Source organism: Strigops habroptila, chromosome 8 (assembly GCF_004027225.2).
Source record: "Strigops habroptila isolate Jane chromosome 8, bStrHab1.2.pri, whole genome shotgun sequence".
Lineage (NCBI taxonomy): Eukaryota > Metazoa > Chordata > Aves > Psittaciformes > Psittacidae > Strigops > Strigops habroptila.
Window position 1 is genome coordinate 20431736 of NC_044284.2, and position 27965 is coordinate 20459700.

The window sequence follows — 27965 nt, forward strand, 5'->3', positions numbered from 1 at the left end:
AACCTGTTATTTTGGAGAACAGGACATGTTCTGGTACAGAGTACATCTCCAAATTGTATCAGGATGAGATTACTCACAGGGTTTGTATTATTTTGAGGCCATGTAGCCCAAGATTTCAAGAAAAGTTCTGTGGAAGACTGCTGGCAGTTGAAGAGGACATGACTGTTCTGTTCCTGTGGCATGGCTACAAAGACATTACAGATGCTTTAGCAAGAGTGAGTTCAAGTGAGCACAATAAATAGGAAATGGTGCAAAGTAAGCCCAGGAGAAAATGGTAAGATAGTAAAATAGAGCATGTTGTGAATTTAGAGATGAAGGGCAGATAGAAGCAGATAAACTTGCTGAGTTCTGGGCTTTATTTCAGTTTGAAGATAAAACAGTCGATATTGTGACTGGGAAACAATTGGTAGAGGATAAGAGAATAAAAACAACTAAAGGAGAGGAAAAGAATGAATAGAAGGAGGTCAGGAAATGATTTATTAGTGTATTTGAAAGCAATCTGTCATTTGCAGAGTTCAAGCTGAGTAGGATGAGGTACTGAAATAACCTATTGCAACTAGTAATGTCATATTCTCTTTCATTTCAGCAGTACTTTTAAGGAATTAAAATTTTGCCCCAATACTGTAAGTTTTCATTTCCAGATTAATTGACATGTAGGCTGGAATGCTGCATCTGTGGAGTTATAGCATATTCAGATTTTCAATAGGGAAAAATAGAACAGTCTCTGCACTCAGGACTGAAAAGAGGAGTGTGAGAGGCTCCATATGTACATCCCGTGCAATGCATCCCTCATAGGCTGAACTAAAGAGAGTTAGTAACTATCTTTGGGTAACTATCTCCATTTGTTACCCAAAGCATGGCACTTCTCTGACTGTGTAGTTCTGAACATAAAGGCTGCTCTCCAGAGTATTCTGATGCTTTCAATATGCATTTCAGAGTACTTTAGATTGTCCTAAGTGCTATTTTTAAGGGTTATAAAAGAAGGTCCATCTCAGAAGAAAGTACAGAAGTCCTAACGTGAACACCACCGTTCGAGCACTGCGTGAGCTTTCCAAACATTTTTCCAGCGAGCTGGTCTCCCGCGATGTGTCCCAACACAAGCTCGGGGTCGAGTTCGTTCGGTTCATTTCGCACCAGGTCTTCAGCCAGCCAGGACAGGCAAAACGCCGGCTCTGCCCGAGCTCGGCATGCGCTCCCGCCAGAGGGAGCCGGGCGCCCAGCGCACGGCCGGAGCCGGAGCCGCGGCTTGCTCCCGTTCGCGGAAGGGAAGTTCTCATTGTCATTACGCAATTGAGAAGCCGCTGGCCGGGACAGAAAGCCGCAGTAATGACAGAGATCGTAGCTTTTTCTCTCCGTATTTTTTATTTAACAGAGCACTGTATTTGGAAATATAGATCTATGATACTAAACCGCAGTCTCCGCTATTTTTAACTTAATGGTGTCCATTTTTCATAGGAACAGCAGGATGGTGAGAGACAGAGAGCAAGCAGAAATATAACAAAAACTTTAAAAATGCATATATTATCGTTTCAGGACTTCTACAGCAATCTTTCCCCAATAATCCCTGCTTTTCCTTTGCATATATACGCTAGGATGTTATGCGTGCCCGCAGTCTGAGCACTCTCCCAATACAAGAACAATAAAAATAGGACCACACATACTACAGCTTTGCTGTAGTTAAGTGAATACAGCAGTTTAAGGCATCCAGCTACATCAGCAGTATGTAACAGAAGTTGTACCAGGACTTTTGCTTTTCTCTTTCTGTTACTACTTGTGACAGACATACCAGCCACTTGCATTGCAGTAATGCAGTATGACTCCCTGCAATTACACATTTAGAAAAGTGGAATGTCTGGGGGAAGAATCAATGTTATTAGGCTCTGGTATAACTTAAAATAGAGAGATAATATACAATGACGCACTATCTTACTAATTATTTTTAATGATGATTCTGCCACCTAACAAATTGCATGACTGTCTCTTCCTGTTTATAATGTAGTATTTCCACCTGATTGTGTTTATGGAGTCATTCTGAAAGAGGGAGGCATCTCCCAAGAAACAGTGTTAATCCTACACGCTGCTTCGGAAAGCTTCCTAGAATTGCATTTCCAGTGTAAGTCCAAAGGCAATTTGCTGCTTTTACTTACCTTGAAAACAGATTTGTGATTGTGATGTGATTTCTACATCCTGACAAGTTCTTTTTATAATCATACACAGCTTCATTGATTCAGTGGGGCTCTATGAATTACATACAAGGAGAGTATGTGGCCTTACAGCTGCTTTTATTATGGCAGAAAGGCCTTTGATACCATATGAAAAGAGGTTTCTCAGATTTTCCACAGAAGAACATGCGGTATCTTGCCCTGGCAAAACTTCCACTGATGTCATTGTGAGTTTTAACTAATACTGCGCCTTTCAAGATGGGCAGGCAGATTGCACTGCAAGTGACCTTCATACAAGGTACCTGTGTTGTCTAAACACATTTTGGGTAGTGAAATAATCAGCAGTGAGTAAGCCACTCAGCAATAATTTTAAGCCTCTACTTTTCAGCCAAATTATGATTTCAAGTCTCTACTTTCTCTTACTAGAGATTTGTAACAGTAATGCACTGTGGGAAAATACTGTGGGGAACTCGTGTAGCACAATTACACCTGAAATGAAAGAACTTGCACAGGAAATGGCCTGGAATCAATTCTTCACAGTCTTCAGCTACAGCTGCAACTTCAAAGGAGGAGGCAGAAACAAAACACTCAGAACAAAAGCTAACTGAATAAAGACCCAAGTATTAAAACCAGTGATTGCAGTATTTGGGTACACTAGTGTAATATTCAAAGAGTGTATTATGTTTACAATTTTTTAACATGTCAGGTATTAAACTTGAATTGTATAAACTGATTAAAAACTACGAATACAGGGTTCTTCAATGATTGTTTCTTTATAAAGTGGTATTTTAATCCTTTGAAGGTATTTGCTAATTTAGATTAAGAATATTTTGTTCTACAACTATATACCAATATTCTTGAACCATTTGGTGACTGTAGATCTTTAGATAGAAGAAACGGTTAAGTATATTCTTTCCTCTTTGTGACTATTTCCTTTTAGGACAATGTCATAAATATCATGATGTGCATAAAATAGTGTATTCATAAAATTTCTGTTCAATAAAATACTGTAAAATGTAATTTTGCTCTAGAGAGGTGATTTTAAGAACTACAGTATGTAAGCAGAGCTACTAAACAACAGACCCTCTTTTCTCACTTTCTGTCAATTTACCAGCAAGGAATTTTTGCTTAGCTTGTGTTCTCATAACAGATTTAGGCAGTTTCAGGTTAGGAAACTAGAACCCATGGAGTCAATATGGACTGACTGAATGTTAGTTTTAAATCCTAATTTAACTTGCTTTTGACAGGCCACGTTCCCTTCTCCTTGATCAACCATGTATCTGTCCCTTTTGCTAGAAGAAATAAGAAGAATAATTTTGCCGGAGAATCTTCATTTTTAAGCTTAAAAAAATGAACTTAATTAGTAAACGAACAGAAAGTGAAATTTGGGTAATGTAAGTTTATTCCATTATATGGCCCAGTACGGACTTCTATAGAAAGGTATATTGCAGATATCATAAGTAAATGACATATTATGCATTACAGTAATATGCAAATAAAGTTGATTTTGACAAAAGACAAAGTGAAGATCTAAGTATAAAGGGTACATATCTTTCAAAAAGAAAAAAAAAAAAGGAAATTGAGGGAAATCATCACTTCAATATATATTACACCAATAAAAGATAGCTCAGTTAAAATAAGCCAGCAGCAACACTCACACCAAGAACACATTAAACCTGTAACAAAAGAACTGATGTGAAAGTGTAGTTTACATGAACATTTCCTCCAACAAAAAGGCTGATTTTAAGACATTGCTGACTGCGTGTTCATACCATGTGTTGCAGTTTGCTGCCAACTCAGTTGTTTTAACATCAGTTTTAAAGGCCATACATAACTATCCTGTATGATTGAACTGATCTAAATCTTAAAGTAGCTCGGGGGTTTCTTAAGGTTTTCTTTTTTAATTTGGCTCATTTCAGTGATCTATTTTAAAGTATGACCCTGCCAACAGTTGTACAAGTGTGAAACTATGAAGCTGGAGAATTGCAATATAGAACAATACAAAATATGGTTCAGAACTTTTTGTGAACCAACCTTGCAGCTATGAAAAAGATCTCTATAATGATACCATTGCATTCTAAACTGTTTCCCAATGTCTGTTCAGTATCATTGAATAGTATCAATTGCTTTTAAAGAATTCCAGCAGCATGTATCAGTGTTAAACCGTGAACCTGATTTGTGTCAATAAACTTTCAAAAAGCTAGCAGGAAAAAAAACCTACATTGACCTTTATTTGATAGGAAAGTTAACATCAGGCTCAGCTCTCATAGCTGGAAAAAGCGTGTCCTGCACCACCACACAAAACATTCTGCATTGATTACCAGGTATTTCATGTTAAAAAAAGTAATTTGAATATTTTAAGTGGTCTTTAGCTCTGCCATGCTCTGCATTATCTGATTTTCTAGTGAATAAACATCTCAAACGTGACCAGTCATAGACAGTTCATGGTGTGCTTTATGAGCAGCAACACAACTGCTATAATGTAACAGGTTTTGTTATTAATTTTATTGCAACAAAATTTAGTGTGCTGTAGTCCTGTTCTTTCTAAAAGTATATTTGGCCAATTTTGCTTAACTCTGTTTCTCTAGTAGTTTACTTGACAAATCCCACGGAGGGAGTCAATTGCAATGTTACAAAGTTCTGCAATACCTCTAATTTGGTAAAGCAACCAGAAACTTCCAACTGTTTCTGGAAACATTTTCCAGTCTGTGAATAACAGTAGTATTTTTCCATATGTTGCCTGTTTCTGCTTTTATGTTTTACTTCAGCGGCATTAAGTGTCACAGCATTTATAATGCAGGCAGCCTATGTATTGAGGATGGCTACTTTATTATGCAGTTGATAGTTGATAATTTAAAAATCCTTGAAGAAGAGAGTAATTACAGGAAAAATATAAGTACTTTCCTTCAGTTTTGCATTACAGAAATAGTAACTTCAGTACAGAATTAATTGAATTATTGTACTAGCATTTCAACACTACCTGACTAGCCAGGTAAGAAATACAATCATTTTCTCATACTCAGTAACTAATCTTTTATCAGACAGAATACATAGTAAGAAGGGCTTTTATAAATCATTCATATCCTGATCGTATTCTCTTGTAAGACCAGTGTAAATCAGGAGTAACTGCACTGCAGTCAATGGAGTTTCACCGATGGCTAGTGGTGAGTAGTAAAAAGAGAAGCAAGGGTACAAGCTCCTAGCATTGTTTCAAGTTGAAAAGACTAGCAGGGTGCTTTTAATTGCTTATTTGTTAGTTCTTAAAGTAAAGGATCTTAACTCATTTTAAAAACATATTTCTAATAATTTATTAGCATTTTGGTGCACATTTGCTTTTCACTTAAGTATAGCTCAATGTGGTTGGTTCCATAAGAAAAACAGCTTCAAAATGTCATACAATAGAAACATGAAAACAAAGAAAATTCTGTAAAAATCTTCTGGAATTTGTTCTATACTTGTGCTTCTTCCGTAGATTTTTCTCTTGGTTGTTTCTTTTGAATACAAGGTTGTATAAGTAAAAATACTATTCCCACCATGTATAGCAAGCCAGATATGTAAAAAGAATAATCATATTTCTGTGTGATGTCATAGATCCAACCTGCAAAATAAGGACAAAGCATGGTTGTTACAAAGCTTAGCAACAAGGTACATTGCGTGGGAAAACATGAAAAATACTGCACATTTCTTTCATGACATTTCAGTCAAACCTGTAGGGGGTTTTTGTGGAAAAAAGAGGTGGCAACTGTCTGCTCCTCTAGATGCTACAAATGGAAATGTATTCACAAAATCTCCTGTTCATTCACCAGAATCCCAAACCAGTGCAAAGCTTATCCCTTCATTTAAGTATCATGGAAGATTTAAAATGGGACTCTAGCTGTGTGCCATCCTAAGAAGCCAAGCAAGCATTCTCTCTATAACTGTACATTTTTCAAGCAAGTTGTCACAAGTCTGACTTTAAAATAGACATTTTGGAATCCCAAACCAATTAATTCTTCCACAGTGCTACTGTTTTTGTAAAATGCCCAGCACTGCGGTTCAAATGCTGTGCCTTGTGCAAGCAAGCACATTCCCAATAGCTTTCTCAAAAACTCACATACCGATAAAAGACTTTTCAAGAGATACAATCTCAGTACTGCAATGGCTCTCATTCCAACCTTAATTCCTCTGCAAAAATACATTAAAGTTACTTCAGAAAGGTTTGAGAGCCCAAAATAGCAAAATTCCCTCATGTCATGCTGGCTACATTGCAATGTAACCTCAAGTTCAGAAGCTTTTTTTACACCAACTAATTTGCTTCGTTACTATTGACCAAATACAAAGACATGTTCAGCACAGACTAAGAGGTGCTGAAAGAATATATGGTAGAAAAAGTGCTGCTTTTTAGAGAGGAATGAATGAGCTTTCTTATAAATCATGTCAGTTCACTCAAAGGTGGAGAGAGAAGGTGAGAGCATTCTCGCTTTTCTTGGTTGCTTGTGCTGCTAATAGCTTCAGTTCAGCCTCATGCCATCCCTGGTCGACCACAACCATTACTGACAAGGTTTCTTACTGCTTGCTTCTGAGTTGCATCTCTGTAAAACACAGCTGAAGTCTGGCTATAGTATTAACAATCAGTACCTGCATCTCTTCTGTACTTCTCCGCCTCTTTCTATGAGAAAATTTAAGAATGTTTGTTTAAACCTAAGAAACATAAGGGACAACATACATACACTTCTATCCTCTGCTGTGGATGGCAGTAAAGAGATTATGAGCAGTGAAGTCCCCAAAGTAGATATCTCTGGATGAAGGAAGGCAAAGCTAAAAGTTAGTTAAATCAGCATACCCACTGGCAGCTTAGAGTGGTGGCACCCAAACACACTCTATAGTTCTTAGGGGTATTACTATGGTACAGACACCTGCCTACTCTGAAAACTATTTGTCATTTTTTCATCTAGATAGAGGCATGAGTATGTATAGTTCCTACACTGCACAAAACACATTAAAATGGGTTAAACCTTTCTCATTTTAAAAAAGGTGTATGATAATACTTTAAGGAAACATACCATTGAAAACGTAGATTGTAATAGATTTGGGGTTATTTGCAAGGATTGTAATTTGTACTGTGTGAATAGTGAGATGGTACCCAGCAGATGTGACCTGTACATCTGCACAATGTAAAGCTGGATGTTACTGTCCATTCTGGAGCAGCTGTAATTCTGTTAACTACACATGCTCACAACATATGAAATCTTAATAATAGAACGAGTCACACAGTTATTATACAAACATCTGTTGGTCCACAGTTTAACTTCTTACCTGCAAAGGGTGGTCCAAACAATGCAGATATTCCATTGGCACAAATGATGATGCCGTAAGCATTTGCAAGGTGTTTAGTTCCAACTAAATCTTCAGTCACAACAGGCATTAGAGAAAAATAGCCGCTAGAGAATCCTATTAGAGCACAAACCACAGCCAGGCTAATGTATGTTTGCATTAGTGGCAAAGTAAGAATGCAAGTGACCAGGGTAAAGTTAGCCATGAGGAAGACATTCCATGTGCTGACGCACGGGAGATCAGAGATGATTCCAAGAATCACTTTACCGAAAATATGAACAATGGCTATAATGGATGTCAAAGGAAATATATTGTTCTGACTAGACAAGTTGTACTGCTTGACTATTTCTGGAAGATGAATAAAGGGAATGACAAAGCTGCTATAGGCAAACAAAGCCCAAATTATAAAGGCCACAAATACTCTATTGGTAAACAGTGATGCAGCTCCAAAGTAGCTGGAGTACCATATTGCAAAGCCCTTCCTGACTGTAACTGTCAGCTGGCTCACTGTCTTAAGAATACGCAGTCCATACATGTTCCTTCCACCTCTGGATTTACCTCCGGATTCTATGTGCTGAACACCATCAAGCACTTCTTCATTTGTTGCCTCTTCTTTTTTTCCCGATTCTTCACCGAGGACTCCATTAGATTTTATAGTCTCTGCAGAATGGGACAGAGCTTTTGCCTGATTATCTTCACTGTTACTTCTCACAACATATTTTTCACTAACCATGTCTTTGGGAGAGAGTGGTCTCATAAGCGCTCCACAGACACAAAGGTTTAGGGAGATAGCACCCTGGATGAACATGGCGTTCCTCCACCCAAACTCGATGCAGAGGTACTTCAGTAAGGCAGTCATTAGGAAAGCTCCAAACCCTGTTCCTGTGGTACTGAGTCCTTGTGCAAGCGCTCTTCTCTTCTGAAAATACTGCCCTACCATGACCACAGCAGGCAGATAAACCATGCCACTTCCAACGCCTATGGAAACAAAACCCAAAATTAATCTGAACTTTTTGCCAACAAGATACAAAGCAGTGAAAAACACATCAGTTTTATCCCTAACTTGTATGCAAGCACAGTGGTGAAAGCGAGAATAAATATTCAATTCTTATGTTAGCTTTCATTTCCCTCTTATAGTATTTTCCAAAATTTGCAATACTCATTCCAGTGAGAACACAATACTGCTATTTAACTGCTGGAAAAACTGAAACGGAAAACAAAGCCTTTACCTCAGTTCGACATTACACTGTTGGAAAGTCCCAAACATCTCACAATAAGTCAGTGACAGTTAATGTGGGGACAAGCAAACAAACCCTATTTTGAAGTATCTGTACTTGTAATACCCGCATCTGGTTGTACCAGCAACCAGAAATTGCTTAGTGGGCACATCTTGTTGCTTTTGCACAAGTTCACCAGCAATGAAGATCCAGACTGAGTTTTTGTTCTTGCTTTGTAACTGTGGAGCCACAGTGACCGTGAGGTATGTTTCAGGAGGAGGCACAGGGGGATTAGCCCAGTGCTGGAACTTCGTATGGCTTCTGGGTTTCTCTCTGGGCACTCCAGGGAAGCCCAGCCATGGCCACACAGTAGCTACACAGGCATATTCTTAAAAGGCAGATCTCTAATTGTGTAGAAAATCCCTCACTTGTAGTTTAAAACAGGGTACTAATAGTACCCATTTCAAGCAGAAAGTGTTGAGAGTTGTGCAAATACATCATTAAAGGTAACAGTTGCCCAGTTTTTCTCACAGCAAATTCCGGACAGAGAGGATTTGGACTGGAAGAGGTGTATGCAGAAGATGTTTCCAAATTCATCGTGATCATAATTTAGAAGAGTGTTTTGGGTTTAAAAGTGTCCCTAAAATAGCTGATAACGTAGCTGTGTGAAGCTACGATGGAGAAAGAGCAGTTATTCCAGCAAAGCCTGAAAAAAACCCACCTCAGCATCACAGCAGTGTTCCATGGTCAGAGCTGACCTGTTTTGCCTGTTAGAAGTATGTACTTCTTTGCTACGCAAATTACATGATCAGGTAGAAATGAGACATTTTTTTAATTATCTTTTCATTCTGTGGACTACAAAGCAAAACGTAGTCCTACTCCATGCAAAGGCATGTGCCCTCCACAGGTAAATACAGGGCCACAGGCCTCCCCACTCCTTCTCCTCACAGGTTTGTGACCCTTCATCATGATGGCAGCAGCATGGCCGGCTCTGGTCTCCCTGCCTGGCCCCATGCAGGGCCTCAGGGGCCATTTTGGCCCCTAGCCCACAGGACTCCCTGCTGCCGGGGGCTCCAGCACCCACCCCGGGGCTCCCCAGGAAGGGTGAGGGGGAAGAAGGCTCCTCTGCCCTACTGCTGCTACAGGGAGGAGAGCCTGTGGAGCTGGATGAAGCTGTTGACCAGGAGGTGAGGGCACAAGGCTGTGAGGAGCTGGGGTGGGCAACCATGCTGAGGTGAGGGGCACTTTGGGGATGGGAGCTGAGGCAGCAGGATGGCTGCAGTCAGGGGGACAAAGCTGGGATCACAGGGACATACTGCGTGAGGGCATCTGGCACAGTGGGTCACCACCAGGCAGAACAGGAGCCATGAGTAAGCCCACAAGCACTTGCATGGAGGCCCTGAAGTAATCACAGTAGGAGGTGGCCACCATAAGTGAACGGCAGCCTTACTTCTAGCGGCCAGGAGAACATGAAAGACACCTCCCTGAGGTGGTGGTGAATGAGGTGAGCAAGGGGATAGGAGTGAGTGGACAGGGACTGAGGCAATGAGTGAGTGAGGAGATCATGAGTGCAGGGATGGTGAGAGGATGGCAAGCGAGGACATGGTGAATGGAGGTCTCATGGAGCTGGAAAAAATATCTCGGGCATCTCTACACTTGTTTTATTCCTGCAGCAGCATCTCACTTCTACACCTCATGTAAAAATTTGCCTCCTCTTTTTTCTGAAAATGCATCTTTCACCCCTCTTTAAATTCACTGTATAATCTCTGCCTTTTTGTCTGATATTTCGTGTAAGATCCTTCTGAAAAGCAGCAAGGGCTGAGAGAAAGAGTGCGTAGATTCCTGTCTGCTTGATTATATTCTATATATATGGAAACAGAAACTCCAGAAAGGGCAGAACCCTGCCTGTCATTATTGTTCTTTGCTCAGGAATTTACATTACTGAAATCTCTGGTATGGTGGTATGAAGAATCATTACAACAATCCTTGATAGTTTCACTTCTTTTTCCATCCAGAGAGCTAGATAAAAAACTATGTAAAGAAATTCTGCAGATACCTATGAAATTCTGTGAAAGGATAGTCTGCGGGAATGGAGGGTACTGAAGCTATCATTAGTACTGTAAACAATCTGGGTTTTTTCATAATGCATCTGTGTGTTACATACAACATAGATACCATGCTTCATTTGCAAACATAACTGGCCATGTTATCCATGGAGTGAATAGTATTTCAAAGCCCCTTAAATTGCTCTGTGTTGCTCAGATAATAATTAAAGGCCAAATTTTGTATTTCTTACTTGGATCACTCTAACATTTTTCTTTTCTATTAACAGTATCACTTTCCAGAAACGAACAGTGAATAAAATGGTGCTTTAAGTAGATAATACCGGGTTCTTCTACATAACTTTCTTAAAGTAACTAAATTTTTTCACAATAAGCTACATTTTGATAGAAACTGAGCATTCAGGCATGAAGGATCTGCTGGTTTTCAAGAAAGATGCCAAAACACGCATGCCTTTTCATATTTTGATTGGGCTCTTACACATGTCAAAAGGTTTTCTACAGGGCTAAATCCAATAAAAATTACAAAATATTACTTCTTTCAGTGATTCTGATTGTAAAAAATGTAACAAAATTAGTTGCTATTTATTAGTGGTTGTTGATATAATCCAAATATCCTTTATTAAAAACAATGTTTGAAATAAAGTGTGGGAAAATCACTTGTGGGAGAGGGGGAATAGAGAAAACTGGGATCTCACATAAGTTGTAGTATTATAGAAAACTTTTTAGGGTAAAATACAGTTGCCACTTTCAGGACAGTTGGCATGCACGGTATCTGCTCCACCGTGGTTTCTTAGGCAACACAATCTGCTATCCTATAGGAGCAATGGAGGGTAGAGCAGAGTGGAGGCACTGCAGCCAGGCTCTGTTGTACTCCCTGCAGAACTGGGAATTTGGTGGTACCATACAGCTGATAAACCGCATAGCAGCTGTCAAATGGGAAACATAAGAGATGTCCCTGGCTGAGCCAGCAACTGTGGTGAGATTACTTCCCTTAGGAAAACCTTGCTTATTATAATCTCATAATACTAACACACACCTCCATCCCAAAGTTACCTGCCTCCAACGTATGACCACTTTATGCACTTTACATTTTTAATCAGCTATATATTTACGTGAGAAGTGAGAGAATTTCACACCAATCAATAATAAAAGAATGTATGACTAGAGTCATTCAAGCTCCACCTAAACATAAAGAAACAGTATAAAAGTAAATTGAGAATAGGGGAGAAGTTAGGGAAGACTCCGACATAACCACTGAAATCAGTCAATGGGCTGAACCTGTCTTCTCCCCCATAGGGACACCTATTGGGTAAGATTTACACTTTATGCGCACTGCATACTGTCATTGGAGACCAGAGCTTGCCTGTATATTGCTTTAAATATGTTTTTGCAGTCAGATATTACCACCAGCAAACCACAAACCTTAATTTGTCATGATTTTATATTAATAAAAAGTGTTATTCCATAAACTGTCAGTGTTAGTCCTTTGTGGGTGCCAGCAGTCACCCGCAGCGGGTAACACATTCGGATAAAGTGGGCAGAGCCGCTGAGGGGTCCCCCTGATGCTGTAGGTGCGTTTCCCTGAACAAGTCAGTCAAATCGCCCTCCAATCCCACAGGACTGTTTGGTGAAGGGTCCCTATAACAGGATGCTGGCAGACTGGTCGGGCACAAGGGTCTCAGCATATTGGGGCACTGATAAACAGATCAAATACTAGGGGTCAAGAAAATCTCTCCCTTTCACGTGACATATGGTCACATGCATTGTCCTAACTGAGGCTAGGATACGGTTAATTTTCTTCAGAGTAGCTCATATGGTGCTATGTTTTGGATTTGTGACCCAAACACTGATGGTAACACAGGCATGTGTTAGGTGTTGCTGGACAGTGCTTAGACAGCACCAAGGCCTTTTCTGTTTCTCACACGCCCTGCCAGTGAGTTTGCTGGGGGTGCACAAGAAGCTGGGAGGGGACATAGCTGGGACAGCTGACCCCAACTGACCAAAGGGACATCCCATACTAGATGGTGTCATGCTCAGCAGTAAAACGGGGAAAGGAGAAGGAAGGGAGGACATTCAGAGTTGTGGTGTTTCTCTTCTCAAGTAACAGTTACACACTTTGAAGCCCTGCTTTACTGGAAATGGCTAAACATCTGCCTGCTGATGGGAAGTAGTGAATGAATTCCTTGGTTTGCTTTGCTTGTGCATGCTGCTTTCGCTTTACCTATTCTTATTTATTTATTATTTATTTTTATTTATTTATTATTATGGGGTTTGAAACTAGATGTTCTTAAGGTCTTTTGCAACCCTAACTATTCTATGATTCTATGATTCTATGATTAAATTGTCTTTATCTTACTTTTACCCTTCTGAATCTCTCCCCCATCCCACTGCAGGAGAGTGAGCGAGCAGCTCTGTGAGGCTTAGGTGCCCACCAGCAGTAACCCACAACATCCCTTAAAATGGCTTTTGAAGCAGTACACAGTTAGCATAATCTGGTATTTTATCAATGTGGAGCAACTCCTGTAGAAAACATTTGCAGTTTCTTCCTGTGACAAAGAGATGAGTTAGCTAGATATATAATTCAACAGTGCTTTAACATCTTCAAATTCCACTTGTTAGAATTTGGGTTACATTAAATCTTCTAATTAAAAATGACCTGTCATATATTTGCTTGGAAGAAACTGCTAAAAATACCATCTTTACATGGTAGATTTAAATGACAGCAGAAGTCACTGGGCCCAAACCAGTGAGTAAATAATGTTTTCTGAAAACATAACAGGCTGTAAAGACTGTGAAAGAAAAGCTGGACTAACTTTACAGTGTGACTTCCCTTTATATGCACCCAGATTACCTTCAAAGGAATGAAAAAATAATTGAAAGAACTTTCAAACATTAGTTCAGCTCTTACCAGCTGTCACTCCAAACGTAAGGAAGAGGTAGTGCACATCTGAGGCATAGGCACTCAGTATCCAACCTAGGGCATTCAGTATCCCTCCAATTATAGCTGTCTTGCGGCACCCGCACATGCTGATGAATAAACCAATGAAAGGGCCTGTTAAAAAACATGGGAAAATGTTATAATTATTTAATTCTCTACACTGTTTAATAATTTTTTTCACATGAAGACTCATAATGTTTTAAACAAAATGTCAAACATCAGGCTACTCATGTAATTCATTTTATTTTCTCTATTATTGTTTAAAATCATGGAAAGAAAAATTCAACCAACCAACCAAATACTTAGCAAATACACTCAGGACCTAAAATCACAGTTGCCCTACAAAGAAGGGAAGACAGAGGTGTGTATATACATGTATGCACAAACATACCCCTCCAGGTATTATTTTGGGTTGATCCACCCATAACTTAGAAGATAAATTTTAGTTCAGCTGCCAAACTGAAATACAAACTGCCCAAACTCAACATCTTCTCCTCCCAGATAATAGCACAGGGAGGACGACAACCTTCATGGATCATCTGGTTTCTTAATTCTAGTGAGACCTTGAAGTCACAGCCATCCTTTCCTGCTCATGCTATCTCCTGAAGTAATTGTCTTCTCTATCATCTTCCCTGTTGTTCCCTTTCTCCCCCTAACTTGTAAAATTTGTCCTGTTGACATAAAAAAGGCAACTTGGGCAGCTCTGCAAATAAAATGGAAAACTGTAAGAAAACACTTGAGGGATGAGTGGCAAATATATTCAAAAAATCTTATGTAGTTTTGAAATAAATTAGGCTGGAACATACCTACAATAAGTGTAATGCCCATGCTGAGGGAACTAACCCATGCTGTTAAACCACGACTTTGATTAAACTCTTCAAGCCATTCCATGTTGAGAATTCCAAGGGCCATTTGGGACCCCATGATAAGTATGTGCACAAGGAAAGAGGAAAGCACAATCATCCAAGCCCATCCTCCATCGATGTTTGGATTAGGCTTAATTGGCTTACTTCCAACTTTTGAATCATCTCCAAAATCATATCCAATATCCTCTCGACTAGCATACATTTTCTCCAAGGTATTCTGAAACAAATGGAGTAAATACCTTCAAAATACATACAAAATGCTCAGATTTTGTCATTTGGTTATAGTGAATAGCATAAATCACTACCATATTTCACCATTGTGGTTTAGTGCAGCTGTAAAGTGAATTCTGGCTTTTCATTGAGCAAATGTAAAATGCTTAGAAAATTCTCTAATTAATGTTTTGGTTGGTTTTTGGTTTCGGTGGGGTTTTTTTGTGTGTACCTTATTATCATGGCTGCCTACACAGGATTATTTACAGGATGACGATAAGCTGCATTAGTTCCATTACTATATAAATAACTTACTTTTAGATGGCTGAGAGCACTCACTCTTCATGGGTTGACAGATCACAAAAAAGACTGATCTCTCTCTGTGTATTCCTCTTCTGTATCACCTTCTGCTGCCCCAGTAAGATTCGTATTCAAGTTCATAAAGCTTGAGAACAAAAAAGAAATGAAATCCTGAAGAGGCAGGTAGATGAAGTTACCACCTCTTTTCAGAGGAAACCAGTTTTGAGATGTATTTCTTCCTTAGTAGTGGAAGAACAACAGTGAAGACAGAGAAAGGCAAAGATTTAAGGTTCTTGATTTTCAAAATGCTTTGCTTACATAATTTGTAACAAGGGGATTGTTACCACCTCTCTGGCAAGCTTTTTATTAGCGTCAGCTTGACAGTTTGCTGTTATGCTTTCAGTTCCATAGCTTTAATCCATATAATCCTACTAAAACCAAAGAATTTTTCCAAATCAGCGTCAATGCCTATCAGAATCAAACTGAGCGGCAGAGTTGTGTGCATAAGTGGGTGTAGGATCAGGCCATAACAGCTTAATTTGATTACTTTGATTTCTTCCATTGTTACTCTAAGTGAAGACCGTGACACAATGTGAAAATAATTCCAAAACCATTTTTAATTGATTAACGGGCAAGGTGCAGAAACCGGTCTTCCCTCCATCCAATTTCTTCTGCAACACATTGAAATTTTACCCAACTGTGGAGCACCAAATAGGTTTCCATGGAGACTAGAAATGCAACAATACAAATTACCAGAGATGGTAATTTTTTGTCTTCTTTTCTTCTCCAGAGAAATAAAAAGAGACATCAGCTCCACAACACTCAAAAGAGAGAAGAAAGTTGTCAAAAATTGACTAAAAAAGCTCCTTATCTGTTTTGTGAGCCCTCAGAAGGTATGGCTAGCTCCTCACTATTGAAAACTGGCAGTGAATGGAGCAACTCAGATTCTGTACTAACTGAAAATTTGGGCTGTTCTCTTTAAATATATGCATATATTTTGCTTCTCAAGTTACTACCTTTCCAAACCATTCTACTTTTTTCTTACTGCTAGATAAACATACAAAGGCAGACTTGAAGTATTTCATACTAATACATCGATGGAGTCAGAGCTGATTGGTCAAAGCTACTGTTTCTTTCACAGAAAACAGTGAAAACCTGCCAACATATGTAACCTCTCCAGACTGGCTGCTGGGTAAGTTACCTTTGTAGTTAAGTGACACGTATCTCTTACAGTGCAGGTAATTACATGTAACTAAGGGCAGCTTGAACATGTAGGTTACTCCAAGAGCTAACTGGTTTGCTTCATACTGTGGATTGGAGCTAAAACATGTTGTACTCCTGATATGAAATTTTCGCAGATGAATACTGTTTTCAGACTAAACTGTCAGTAGTCCTAACTCGGGTGTGGAAGCTATTGGTGACAGTGAGGTAGAACAACAACTGGGCACATTTAACGCTGCATGAGCAGATAAGCTGGGACCAATTGTTGAGTCCACACCTTGGCGCCAGTAGAAACACACACTGAAATGACTTATTGGCTTTATCTTTCCAAATCAAGAGGCAGAGAGAAGGGGGCTTATACTTAAAGGACTTTATGGAGGTCCCCCAGGGTGTTTGAGGCAGGAGATGTAGCAGGGCAACAACTCAGAGCCATGAGGTGGTACAGGCTTTTTTTTGAACGTGAGAGGACAGCCTGGGACAGCCTTAGTTAAAATCATACTTCATCCTTCCTCTGCTGTAGGTCTTAAAGACGACATCTCAACACTTTCCTATTAACACACTTGGAGCTTGATCCCCCATTGATGTTGTTTAAATGACTACTTACGGAGGATTCAGCCAACTCACAAGAGAGAGGAATACTAACTGCATAAAGGTAATAAAGATAGTGAATAACCATGCTAATGGGAAAGAATGAGAAGTAGCAGAATGAAGGCAAATTGCAAGCTGTTAAACATGCCCTGTGCAAGATTAATGAAAATGTATGATGGATATTACAGTACATCTTAGATAGTGGAAAACAAAATTATGTAACTGAAGATTCAGAGCCAGGATTAAATGTGGAGCCTCACCTTTCTCTTTCATGCTTTTGACTGGTTTTGTGCGCACCTGAATACTAATACTGGATACAAAAGTTTCTTTTTTAAACAGGAAATACATATATCTTCAATATATTTTAAGTTATTTAAAGCAAAAAAGATTGAGATGCAAAGATGTGATGCTTATCTTTGCAATCTTACCAACAGAACAGGCTTAGATTGAGTAGATGCAAGTTAATGTCAAGCTTGCATCAACCCCCACAAATCTTCAGAAAGTGTATGTATTTTCCTTTTGAACTGGATTCCTGCTTATTACGACTTTTATGATACTAACTTTCCACTAACGTCACAAGTTCAGAGTGACTACACTCAAAAGCAGGGGACGTCATCTCCAGTAATTGCTCAAGCTCTCAGGCTGTAGACGAAGCAAGGACTGTATGTCTGGATCCTCTCCGCACTATTGACTCACCACTCTGTGGCCCATGACACCTAGGAGAAATGCACTTTACCTGCCCTCAGCCTTCGTCCCACACCACAGTATTACAGTGTCAAAAACACAGCATCACGGACAGCAGAGAAACCCAAGGGGCTCTTTGCAATTGTGAAATCCTAGAGAAACTGCAATGAAAATGACAGCAGCTGGTTTGTGAAGCCAGCCACATTTCCCCAGTGAGCAAGGCGGTGAAGACCCACTTGCAGCAACAGTGGTTGAATACAGCCCCTCTCAAGGGACTGTGTTTAAAGGCAGGGGAACGTGGATTCTTGTTTGGTCAGCTGGAGAAGAACTAGGGCTTGGGTGTAGTTTTTCTTTTCAGAAAATCTTTTTATATTTTATGCACACACAATATGCAGAGCTCTTTGAAAACTGGACCAAACATTAGTGGCCACAAAGATGCTGAGTTTTTTTGAAACCCTGACTCATGAGCTATTTTAGGGACAAATGCAGGTGCTGTAATACAACCAAATTTAGCAGCAAAACACCCGAGTTCCCTGTAGAATCAGTGGATCTATGGCTCTCTAGCTTGTAATTGGAGTGGATCATTGAAAAACACCTGATCTTGATGTAAAAAGTCCATATGATGAATAATAATTTACATATACTTGGTTGACCGCTTCCAGTACCTGATTGCCTCAAGTATAGCATAAAATCATAGTTTAAAGGCGCTTCTAATGGATAACTCCTAAATGCATCAGAAACAGCAATGAATTTTGCTTCACAATATTCCCAGTAGACATGCCACACGTAACTATTCATCTTTTGAAGACATACAAAAAGAAAATAAAATTGTTAAAAACATAGTTTATTTTGGGTGTTGTAAGTGTTGACTGTCTAACTTCAGCTTGCTAATACACCTAGCACTTCAGTTGTCAGTGGCTTCACTGGAGATGTGGATACTAGCAACTTCTGCAGATCAGAGCCCCAGCACCCAGCATGCCCAGGAAGGAAGAGAAAACCAGAGAAATTAAATGCTTAAAACGCTAATCTAATTGCCAGGGTCACAAGTTTGCATGAAGTCGTCGGCATCTCCTTTTCCAGATTCGGCTCCCCGGAGGCTGTGTCCCAGGCCCCGCTCAGACCCCTCCGGGAGACCCCTCGGTACTGCCCTGCCCCGGTGTTACCCACCAGCGGTGCCGCGTCCCCGGGGACAGCCCCAGTAGGCTCACAGAGTAAATTTTTCTCCCCTTGGTGCCAAGGGAACAGGCAGCCTGCGTCAGGCGCTGTACCTCTGTTCTGTAAACGGTGACAGGCTGTTACAGGAGCAGCCCCAAGGCAGGCGATGTACTTCCCCCCACCTCCCACCCCGCAAGATAACATACGCGGGAGCTGTACATGTTACGCGCCCCCCACCACTCAAGTTAAGCTCATGTATGCAGAACGCTGCTCAGACGAGGGGAGCCGCCAACCCCGCCCCGGGCTGCCACGGGGGCAGCGCCTGTCGCCGAGCGGCCGGGGAGGGGGCCCGGGCTGGGCCGCGGCGGCCTCCCCGGCCCGCGGGGACTGCGGCCGCGGCGGCGGCGGCGGCGGGGCCGCGCGGCGGGGCGGTGTTGGGAGGCCGGCACGGCTGCAGGCGCCGCCCGCCGCAGCACAAAGGATGACCGCTAGTTACCCCGCGGCGGCAGCGCTCCCAGAGCAGCGCGGCGCGGAGGGGCCGCCGCCGCCTCCCGCTGCCCCCGGGCAGCCCCGCGGTCCCGCTGCACCGCACCGCACCGCACCGCACCGCACCTCGCCGGGCCAGCCCAACCCAGCCCAGCCCAGCCCAGCCCAGCCCAGACCGCCTCTGCCGCAGGCGGCGCGGCTGCTGCGCCTTCTCCCGCCCGCACCCGTGCCGGTGCCGTTGCCGTGCGGCGGGTCGCGGCTCTTCCCTAGGTACTCACCGCGCCGGGCCCCGCCAGCGCCGCCGCCCCGGCCCCCCAAGGCGCCGAGCCTCCGCCGCCAGGCAAACCCGCGGCGCTGCTCCGCACCCCGAGAGCTGCTGCAGGCTCCGGTGTCCACCTGCGCCCGGCTCCCGCAGCCGGCCGCGCCAGCTCAGCCTCGCCCCTGCCCGCAGCCCAGGGGCTTATTCTCTGTAGAAGTGTGGCACCGGCCGCGGGCCACTTGTCCCCCGGGCAGCTCGTCTTCTGCACTGCCTTGTCTCCATTCCCTGCAATTTCAAATCTCCACGCTCTTTCATTCCTGCGATACCGGCTAATTCTGGTTTGGCGGAGGAGATTGGCAATCCTCTCACAGGCACACTCTTGTGGCTGAATGAAGTTTATTGCCGCACAGGTTATCACTGGAAATCTACATCTGAGAGAGTCAGAGGATATAGTCCAATACAATCAGCCAGTATTAAGATTTTAATGCCCTTTGGATTATATTTGCTTCAGAAAGGCTGGTTGAATTTATGTAGCCAAACCACCCTAAGAATGAAGCTTGAAAGCTTTATGGTATAGTACCTTATTTGTGCAATAAGTAAGCTTCAAAAATATTGCCCCCCCCCCCCCCTTAGAAGAAGAGATGAAGAAATATACTCCTACTTTTTTCAAAGCAGCATCCAGACCTCAGTTGTATCTTTCTGAACAATCTGACATTAATGAGGTATACATTTTGCAATACATTCCTTTGACTATTTACAAATAATTTACCCAGCTAAAGTGATAGTATGCCACTGTACAAAACTTTCATCATCAGAGAATCTGTGTCCTACAGTAGTGCACTGGGTAGCATAAATAAAGGCTGTTGAAGGAGACGTAAGAGGTAGTTTGAGAGAAGATGAAATGAGGAGAGACCAACTGGAATGCTATCATGGTGTTACACATGCTTTCTGTGTGCATAACTTGGTTGTTCACAATCTGTTAAAAGAGAATTGGTTTGGGGGGTTTAAAAATACATGTTTGGGGGTCTTTATGTATTTTTTCTAGATTTCTGTTTGACCATACTCTTTGGCCTATGTGCTGTTTACACAGGCAAATCTCATTTATGTTTTTCATAAATGTTTAATGTTCCATCATATATCTAGTCCATCAAATTTATTGATATGAAACACTTTTACCTGGTTTTGGTTCAAGTGTGTGGCAGACCATGGGCTATTGCTATGGCTTCAGTCTTTACCTAAATCTTATACTACTTTGCATTGTAGTCTTAAAAAGATATTCCTTTCCCAGAATAAATAACCAGTCTAGTGTCAGAGACTTGCGAGTGGGTCTTAGTAAACAAAACCAGATTTCCCATTTGAAAGGATTATGGTGTTGTATTGCAAATGTGTGTCATTCTGAAGTATACATGTTCCTCAGCTACTTTGTGTCTTACAACACCTTGCCCAAGTGTATGGGCATTTGTACCCTAGATTTCAACTTTGGCATTATTTTTTTGGCTGGAGTCTGGTTTCTTAAAAGGTTTTATGCTAAGGACTTGCAATTTGCTGCTTATTGGCTAGTGGTATTGCCCAGGTTTGAGGCACATGCATTTTGATTTGCGAATCATCTTACATGCTAATATATTTTATTAAACCTACCACAGAAACAGATTTACTGTTGTGGATTGTGGGATGACTGGTCACAAAAATATTTGTTTGACTGGCTGTTAACCCCAGTTTCCTCTAGTACTTGAGATGCCATCTGCGTGCTTAAATCCCTGTGGTAACAGAGATTCTGTTTTTACAGTTCGATCTGATGGAGAATTCACTTAGCTGTGTCATATTGCGTCAGCAGTTCTGGTGCCTATGTCATTGTGGTTCTGGGGTAAAATCTTGGCTTTATGTTGTCTCTTAGGAAGACGGGTCTGTGTGGATCTACTTGAATTTTAACCATTAAATTGTGCAGATATAGCAGTGAGGGTACAAATTATGTTCAATAAGTAAAAAGATCTGTTTTGTAAGAATGGGAAGGACAATTCTGTGATATCAGAAACAGGTTGGAGTTTTTAGCAAGGATTCATAAAGTGCCCGATCCAGTAAAGATATAAACCAAGTCTGACAGACCCTGGTGCCTTAGAAATTGTAACTGTATAAAATGGTTGGATGGCACGCTGAGTAACCCCAACTGAAAAGGAAGGATGTTTTACTAGTCTCTTAAACATTATGTTAATTGATGTCATAATATAACTTAAAGAGAGAGGGAACGGAGGGAGGGAGAGAGGGAGGAAGACAGGAGTAGAAGGAATTGTTAACTCCATTTTATTTACTATCTGGGGGCCATTAAGGTAGCTTAGACTTCTACAGTCATAGAAGGGGTGGTTGGAAAGGATCTCTGGGGTCCACCCAGTCCAGTCCTCCACTGGAAGCAGGACTGTGACCTGTTGTATTTCAGGTCAGCCATGGCTCTGCCTAACCTGCACCTGAAAGCCTCCGATTATAAGATAGCGTATCTGGGCAGTATGTTTCTGTGCAGCACCACCCATGCACAATCACATGCACCCGGTCACAACTCTAGTGGCTCAATTTGTGGCCTTTGCTCCTTGTTTTACTATTTGCTACGAAGAAGTGTTCAGGTCAGTGATCTTTGCCGTGCGGTAGTTTTAGATTATTAGATCTGCCCTTACTTTCTTCATTGCTAGGCTTTGCCAAGCCAAACTTCTTCAATATCTCTTCACAAGTCATATGCTGTAGGCTGCTTACGATCTCAACAGCCCTCTGCATGCCCCTGTCCTGTCTCTTAACATCCTTCTTGAACTGGTTCTGGAACTGGTTCTTGAACTGAACCCAAAACAGGACCATTATCTCAGGTGTGGACTCACTAGCACTAACTAAGGAGGGATAATAATTTCTATTCATCTGCTGTCCATGCTCTCTTCCTAATGCAGCTCACTCTATGGCTCACTTGATTCACACTGAAAACACCCTGTTGGCTCATATTCAATTTAGTGTCCACTGTGACAGCCACATGCTTTTCAGCTGGGCTGCTGCTCAGGCAGCCTGCACTGGTGCCTGGCACTATTCAATCCTATGTGCACAACTTTGTGCTCTTTCTTAAACTTCGTAAGGTTTCTGTTGAACCAATTTTTAAATTTCTCAAAGTCCTCCCAACTGAAGGGTCCACTGTTCGGTTTGGGAACCACCCCCTCTAAGTCAGGATTGTCTGAAAATCTGCTGCAGGTTCATCCTGTGTCACCATTCAAGTTCCAGTGAAGTTAATGAACATTAACCCATTGATTACAACCATTAAAGCCCAGCAATCCATCCAGTTTCAACCTATCCAGCAGTTCATTCACCCAGACCATACTTCTCAGCTTTTTCTTCACGTTGGGGTTTAACCACTTGCTTAATCCTCATTGCTCAAAATGGCAGCTGTGCTGGAGAGCTTATAGACTGTTCAGCCCTCTGAAAATGTGTATTGATGAAAATATAAAGTGCTGATTTAGCTTCCCAGCACTATCTCCTCTACTATGGCTGCAGTGCTGATTACCTTCCTCCCTAAAGTTCTCACTAAGTAGCCACCCTACTTCCCATGAAATGGTAGTACTGGAGTGATTAATAAGGAAATAAAAATTTGAAATAGCAGCTTGGTTCCTGCAGCATCAAGATACAGAAGACAAAAAGCGTCTTGCTCCCAGTTTTGTTTGATCCCTGAACTTTTAACCAGTGCAAAGTATCACCAAGTAACCTGGTCAGTTCCTGCTACACAGTTATTGTTGAAAAGAAACATAATTTATGGTACTTAAAGATTTCACTTCCTCTTTCCTTCAGTAACGTGTTTGTGTTGCTGAAGAATTCTCTCTATTCAGAAGGGCATGTTACATTGGGCCTGGGTTAAAAAGGTAAAAAGAAAAAAAAAAAAAAGGAAACAAGCCAAACTTAACACTTTGACTTGGCATAGAGATTGCACAGTAGTACAGCTTACATATGACATCCTAAAAGCTTGTGATTCCTTTTCATTTTGGCAACTCCAGACTGCCGAACAGAAGTAATGCATGTTTTCTTGGTTTTCCCACTGCCTTTCTGAAGAGAATCCTTGGTATCTTTGGTGGATTTACCACAAAACAACATCCTCAAAGAATACTCTGAGCAAGTATAAACATTTTCAGCAATTCTCCTGTCTCCTCCAATGCTAGCTGCGGAGTCTTACCCAAGTAAGAAAGAACTAACTTGATATCTTCAAGTTCACCCAAGACTGAGGATAGACCACGACAATGGAATTCAAAAGTGGAAGAAAAAGCAACATTTTTAACATTGCTGGCATGGAGATTTCCATTTGGAGAATAAATACTTGTATTTTCTCTTTCTTCCCTCTCCAAGACCTGATGCATTATAGCAGCTATGGATGCAGGAGGGATCAGGAGGTCCTGTTCAATTTTCCTAGATCCTTCAGCAATACCATGTCCAAAACACTATTTTGTGTATCCTGTGAGAAATATGAAAGTTTTCTGGAGTGCATTAGAAGGAAAAAACGGTGATCCTCAGTAGATGGGGATGCTGCAGAGGTTAATAGTCTTGCCTCAGAGGGGAGTGGCTATTTCATCACTGCCTTGTCCAGATTCACACTGGAGGTTCCCCCAGAAAACCTGAATATTGCTATTCAACAAGGAGTTGCGGCCAGGTTCTTCCTACCACAAGCGCAGCAAGAATGGAGGAGAGTGGGTGGGAAAAGGACACTGAGCTGGAGAAGAAGCCTAGAGAGCTGATAAGGTACATTGGATAGGCAGGAGTATGCATAGTGGCTTCTGCTTCTGAACTGAACTGAACTGAACTGAACTGAACTGCTGCCACCTACATACTTTGTTCAGGGGCAGCAGCAGCAGCAAACTTGGACTTCCAGGTTGTAGATGAAGAGGCCAATGGCAAAATGGGTGTTGTGTGGCTCCTTCTGGTTATTTCCCTGCTTTAGAAAGTCATGGGAGAAATGGCACTTCCTCACAAAATAAAGGAAGATGTGATAAACCAGTTAATTTTAGCCTCTGCATTAGTAATCCAAGTTGCATATTGAGAAGGTAAAATAAACTATCTTATCAAAAAATCATATTAGGTGTAAAGTGCTATTGTAACACTAACATGTTTTGCACATGGAGGTATCTCACTTTTCTGGTTTAAAACATGTGAGCATAAGGGTGTGGTTGCAGTTGGTTAAACATCAGAAGTACAGTGCTAGGAGAAAGAACTCAGGGGCCCTCTAATATGACTCACAGTTGCACTGTAGCTTCCGCTGGGTCAAACCTGTGCATGTAAGGGATCTCAGAGCAATACAGAGGACTGTATGACTTGGTCATGGGTTGTACCTATTGCAAATATACCAAATTAACTGCAAATTCCAGTAATGTCAAATTAGCACTCGACTAGTTAATATAATTTATTGTTAATTATTGATTTTAGTGGTATCAGAGTTTAGTCCTTCAGTCTATGGCATTCAAATAATAGTATTAACCTGTGTGCAGCAGCTTCTAAACTTTCACTCTTGAAATATTTTACTCCAGTAGGTGCAAAGTAAATGTATTGCATATGTCTTGTCTAAACCAATAAATTCGTTTCTACTGCAGATAAAGCGTAATGTTTTAAATACATTGCTACCTTTGTTCTGTAATTTGCTTTATGCTTATCTTGACAGTCACTTAGGTCAAAAGAATCTCCTGATCTGTAAACATTTTGAAAGTATTATGTGAAACATATGCTTGTAAAGTACATATGCGTAAACTTCGAGTTCATCTGAGGTGGATTTGAACTGTGTGATTTTCTTTTCTGTTTCTCTTTTTATTCTCTATAACTCCACTGCCAAAGTATTGCAATTTTTTAATAAACAGTTCATGAAATATCACAGCTTTTATGAAATGCTAACATAAAAAATTTACTAACTCAATATACATAAAATCACAAAAGCAGTATCTTTTCAGAAAAGGTTGGGGTTTTTTAATACAACAACTGCAATAATATTATGATTCATGAGAACAGAGCAAGTAGGCAATGATTAGAGACAGAAGGAGAGATATACACTGTCCCTGACTGGAGTGAGAGCTGTAAATATTTTAGCCAAGTTGCAGTAGATAACTGGGTTCACAGCTAAATTGCATTGTGTAATTAGTGGGTCAAATCTCATAAGGTTGTCTGCAACAGTACTTGAACCAGGTATTTTCTTGTTGCAGGAAGCTGCCGGGGTGTTCTCTCTCACTGTTCCTGGACTTCGCTGCTGTCATACTCTCCAAAGCTGCACAGGCCATTTTGGAAGGTCAGAGTGTGACTGACCTGCATTAGCCCACCAAAACCCTGAGAGGCTGCAACAGAGATCTCTGTGTGAGTTTAGCCAGAACTATTTGTACAAAAGCTGACATGACGTGTCCAAGATACAGTCATTCCTTCCTTCTCAGCGACTGTTCCCATGTCTCTTGCTTGTTTTGTTGGCTTTTTCCCAATCTCTGTCTATATAGCACTCATTTTCAATGGCCACAGTTTTCCCTATACAGATAGGGAAAAGGAATGTAATCCTTGGACCATCATTTTCCAATCTTTATTAAACTGCCTCAATATCTTCAGGAAATTTATATAAATGTAAACAGGAGTGCAGAATAGAAATACATTTTTTGCTTCTTTTATTTGTGAGCATTTTGTAAATTTCAAGATTAAATGCAAACATTTATAGTAAGGCCTGGGTTATGTTTCCTCATTAAGTTTTCATTCTTGAGCAGTAAACAGAGGGCTTCCTTTGAAATCAGTAAAAGCATAAACTAACCAATTGTTGCCTTCTGCTTAGTTTGTCTGTGTCTCAATATGTAACAAAATATTTGCAACTTTTCAAGCTCCATTAAACTTTCAGTGCTACACACGGACCTCTCCCACAGCACTTCTTTACCCTTTCTGCAGTACAGTTCTCCACTGAGCTCTAAGTCAAAACTTCAACCTTTAATTATATGCCATCCATGGTAGTCCTACAGGTACTGGGCATCCTGTACCCACTTTCCAAAAGGCATTACATGCATCAGAAACTTGGTCTTGTTCAGTAGTCTCTAAAGCTAGACCACGTCTCATGTTTTTGTGGGCTGGAGCAGTTCCCATGCGCTGTGTGGGGTACACAGAACACTATTGCTTGTTTTCTTACCATATGACAAGCCACAAACCAACAGGATCAAGAGTCCATAGGACTAAAAGGGATAGATCATTTGTGTGGATATCATGGTCTGGATCATGAGGAGTTTTAAACGAAAAGGAAACAACCACAAGTTCTATGCAGTTACTTTCAAATTGTCTTTGGGGAGGTAAGACTTCTCTGAGCTTTTGAGGTAGAAGATTCCACTGTTGGGTGGAAAAAATAATGCTCTGTTTTCTAAGTAAGCAGTGAAAACCGTGCAGCACCTATAAGAACGTTTCTCATTCAATACAGAATGGAAATTACAATATAGGTCACAATATAGTTTCATTGTCAAATTAGTAACTGTCTTTCAGTATTACAATTTTTGCTACTTTTGCTATTTATTTTAGATTTTTTTATAAAATTGTTAATATGCATGTCTAAAGAAATCAACATGGTGTAGTAAAGAGAAGTAAAAAAAAAAATTAATTGATCTGTGGTCCACTGTTTATATTAAATTCAATTATCTATGTTCATCGTGCAGTCCTAATGATTGCAGAAAGTAACCTACCAGCAGTGAAATTTTAGATTTCAGGGATTTAGCATTTTAGAAATCACTTCGTATTTTGTAATATAATGGTCTAAATTATTCTCACCCCCCTACCCCCCCCCCCCCCCCCAAATTTGACATTATTGCTTTAAATGATGGAGAATGAAACTGTTTTCAGAATCTGCCTAGCAACAAAAGATGCTCTCTCTCCCTCTAGTGGAGGAAACGAAAATAGTTTTCTTTCCGGTTTTGCATGAGTAAACCATCAAATAACGCTATCAGAGGTTGGAAGCTTTTCTGAACAAGAATATATAATAATTCGTGTTTAATGTGTAACATAATTGTTATATAAATAGCAGTGTAATAAGAGCTATTTTCATATTAATGTTTTTCTGCAAGTGCACCGTTTTTAAAGTGGTCCTTGATGATACGAATTGTAAAATATTTGTGTGTAAATATTTACAGATACCTACATACATTTTAAAACAACAATAAAGGCCTAGCGGCTAAGATTAAAAATAACTCCTAATCTCAAAAGTAAAATACAGCATACTTAGTGTTGAACACAGGAGCAGTTTGCACGTTGGTATTTACCAGATCGACCCTCAGTTCAAAAAACTTGTGACTAAATTCTGAACTTTTTATTTTAGTACAAGTGTTTTCATCATTTGTGGAGTTCACCTTGAGAAGGAGACTGCCACAACACTTGGATGCAATGTGTATCTATCTCTTTTTCAAATTTAAATGTTACAATCTGCTCCTTTATTTCAGTCTCCTAATAAAAAAATTTTTGGAGAACAGCATAAACATCTTCCAAGCACTTAGTATTCATTGTAAGTGCA

At 40.7% G+C, this 27965-nt stretch overlaps 2 protein-coding genes across 4 annotated transcripts in view; one reads left to right on the plus strand and one right to left on the minus strand.

Annotated features, from left to right (window-relative positions):
• The window catches only part of LOC115611563 (atherin-like), a 46892-nt gene extending 28491 nt beyond the window's left edge, over positions 1 to 18401 (plus strand). Inside the window, exons 3-5 of the mRNA XM_030494695.1 lie at positions 15860 to 15962; positions 16121 to 16261; positions 16811 to 18401. Coding sequence (XP_030350555.1) covers positions 15860 to 15962; positions 16121 to 16182 — 165 coding nt within the window. The 3' untranslated portion in view covers positions 16183 to 16261; positions 16811 to 18401. The remainder of the gene's footprint in view (positions 1 to 15859; positions 15963 to 16120; positions 16262 to 16810) is intronic.
• Positions 1344 to 19849, minus strand: SLC16A14 (solute carrier family 16 member 14). Of its 3 annotated transcripts, XM_030494690.1 has the most exons (6): positions 19482 to 19814; positions 15085 to 15214; positions 14500 to 14776; positions 13664 to 13807; positions 7458 to 8453; positions 3547 to 5760 (listed from the first exon to the last, which is right to left on the minus strand). In XM_030494690.1, exons 3-6 carry the CDS (start codon positions 14759 to 14761, stop codon positions 5612 to 5614), a joined length of 1551 nt encoding a protein of 516 aa, XP_030350550.1. In that variant the 5' UTR covers positions 14762 to 14776; positions 15085 to 15214; positions 19482 to 19814; the 3' UTR covers positions 3547 to 5611. The 3 variants fall into 3 exon arrangements, with proteins under 3 accessions (XP_030350549.1, XP_030350551.1, XP_030350550.1); XM_030494689.1 differs by having other exon boundaries at positions 1344 to 5760; positions 15085 to 19849; XM_030494691.1 differs by lacking the exons at positions 14500 to 14776; positions 19482 to 19814 and having other exon boundaries at positions 1344 to 5760; positions 15085 to 15315.
• Between the last annotated feature and the right edge of the window lie 8116 nt (positions 19850 to 27965).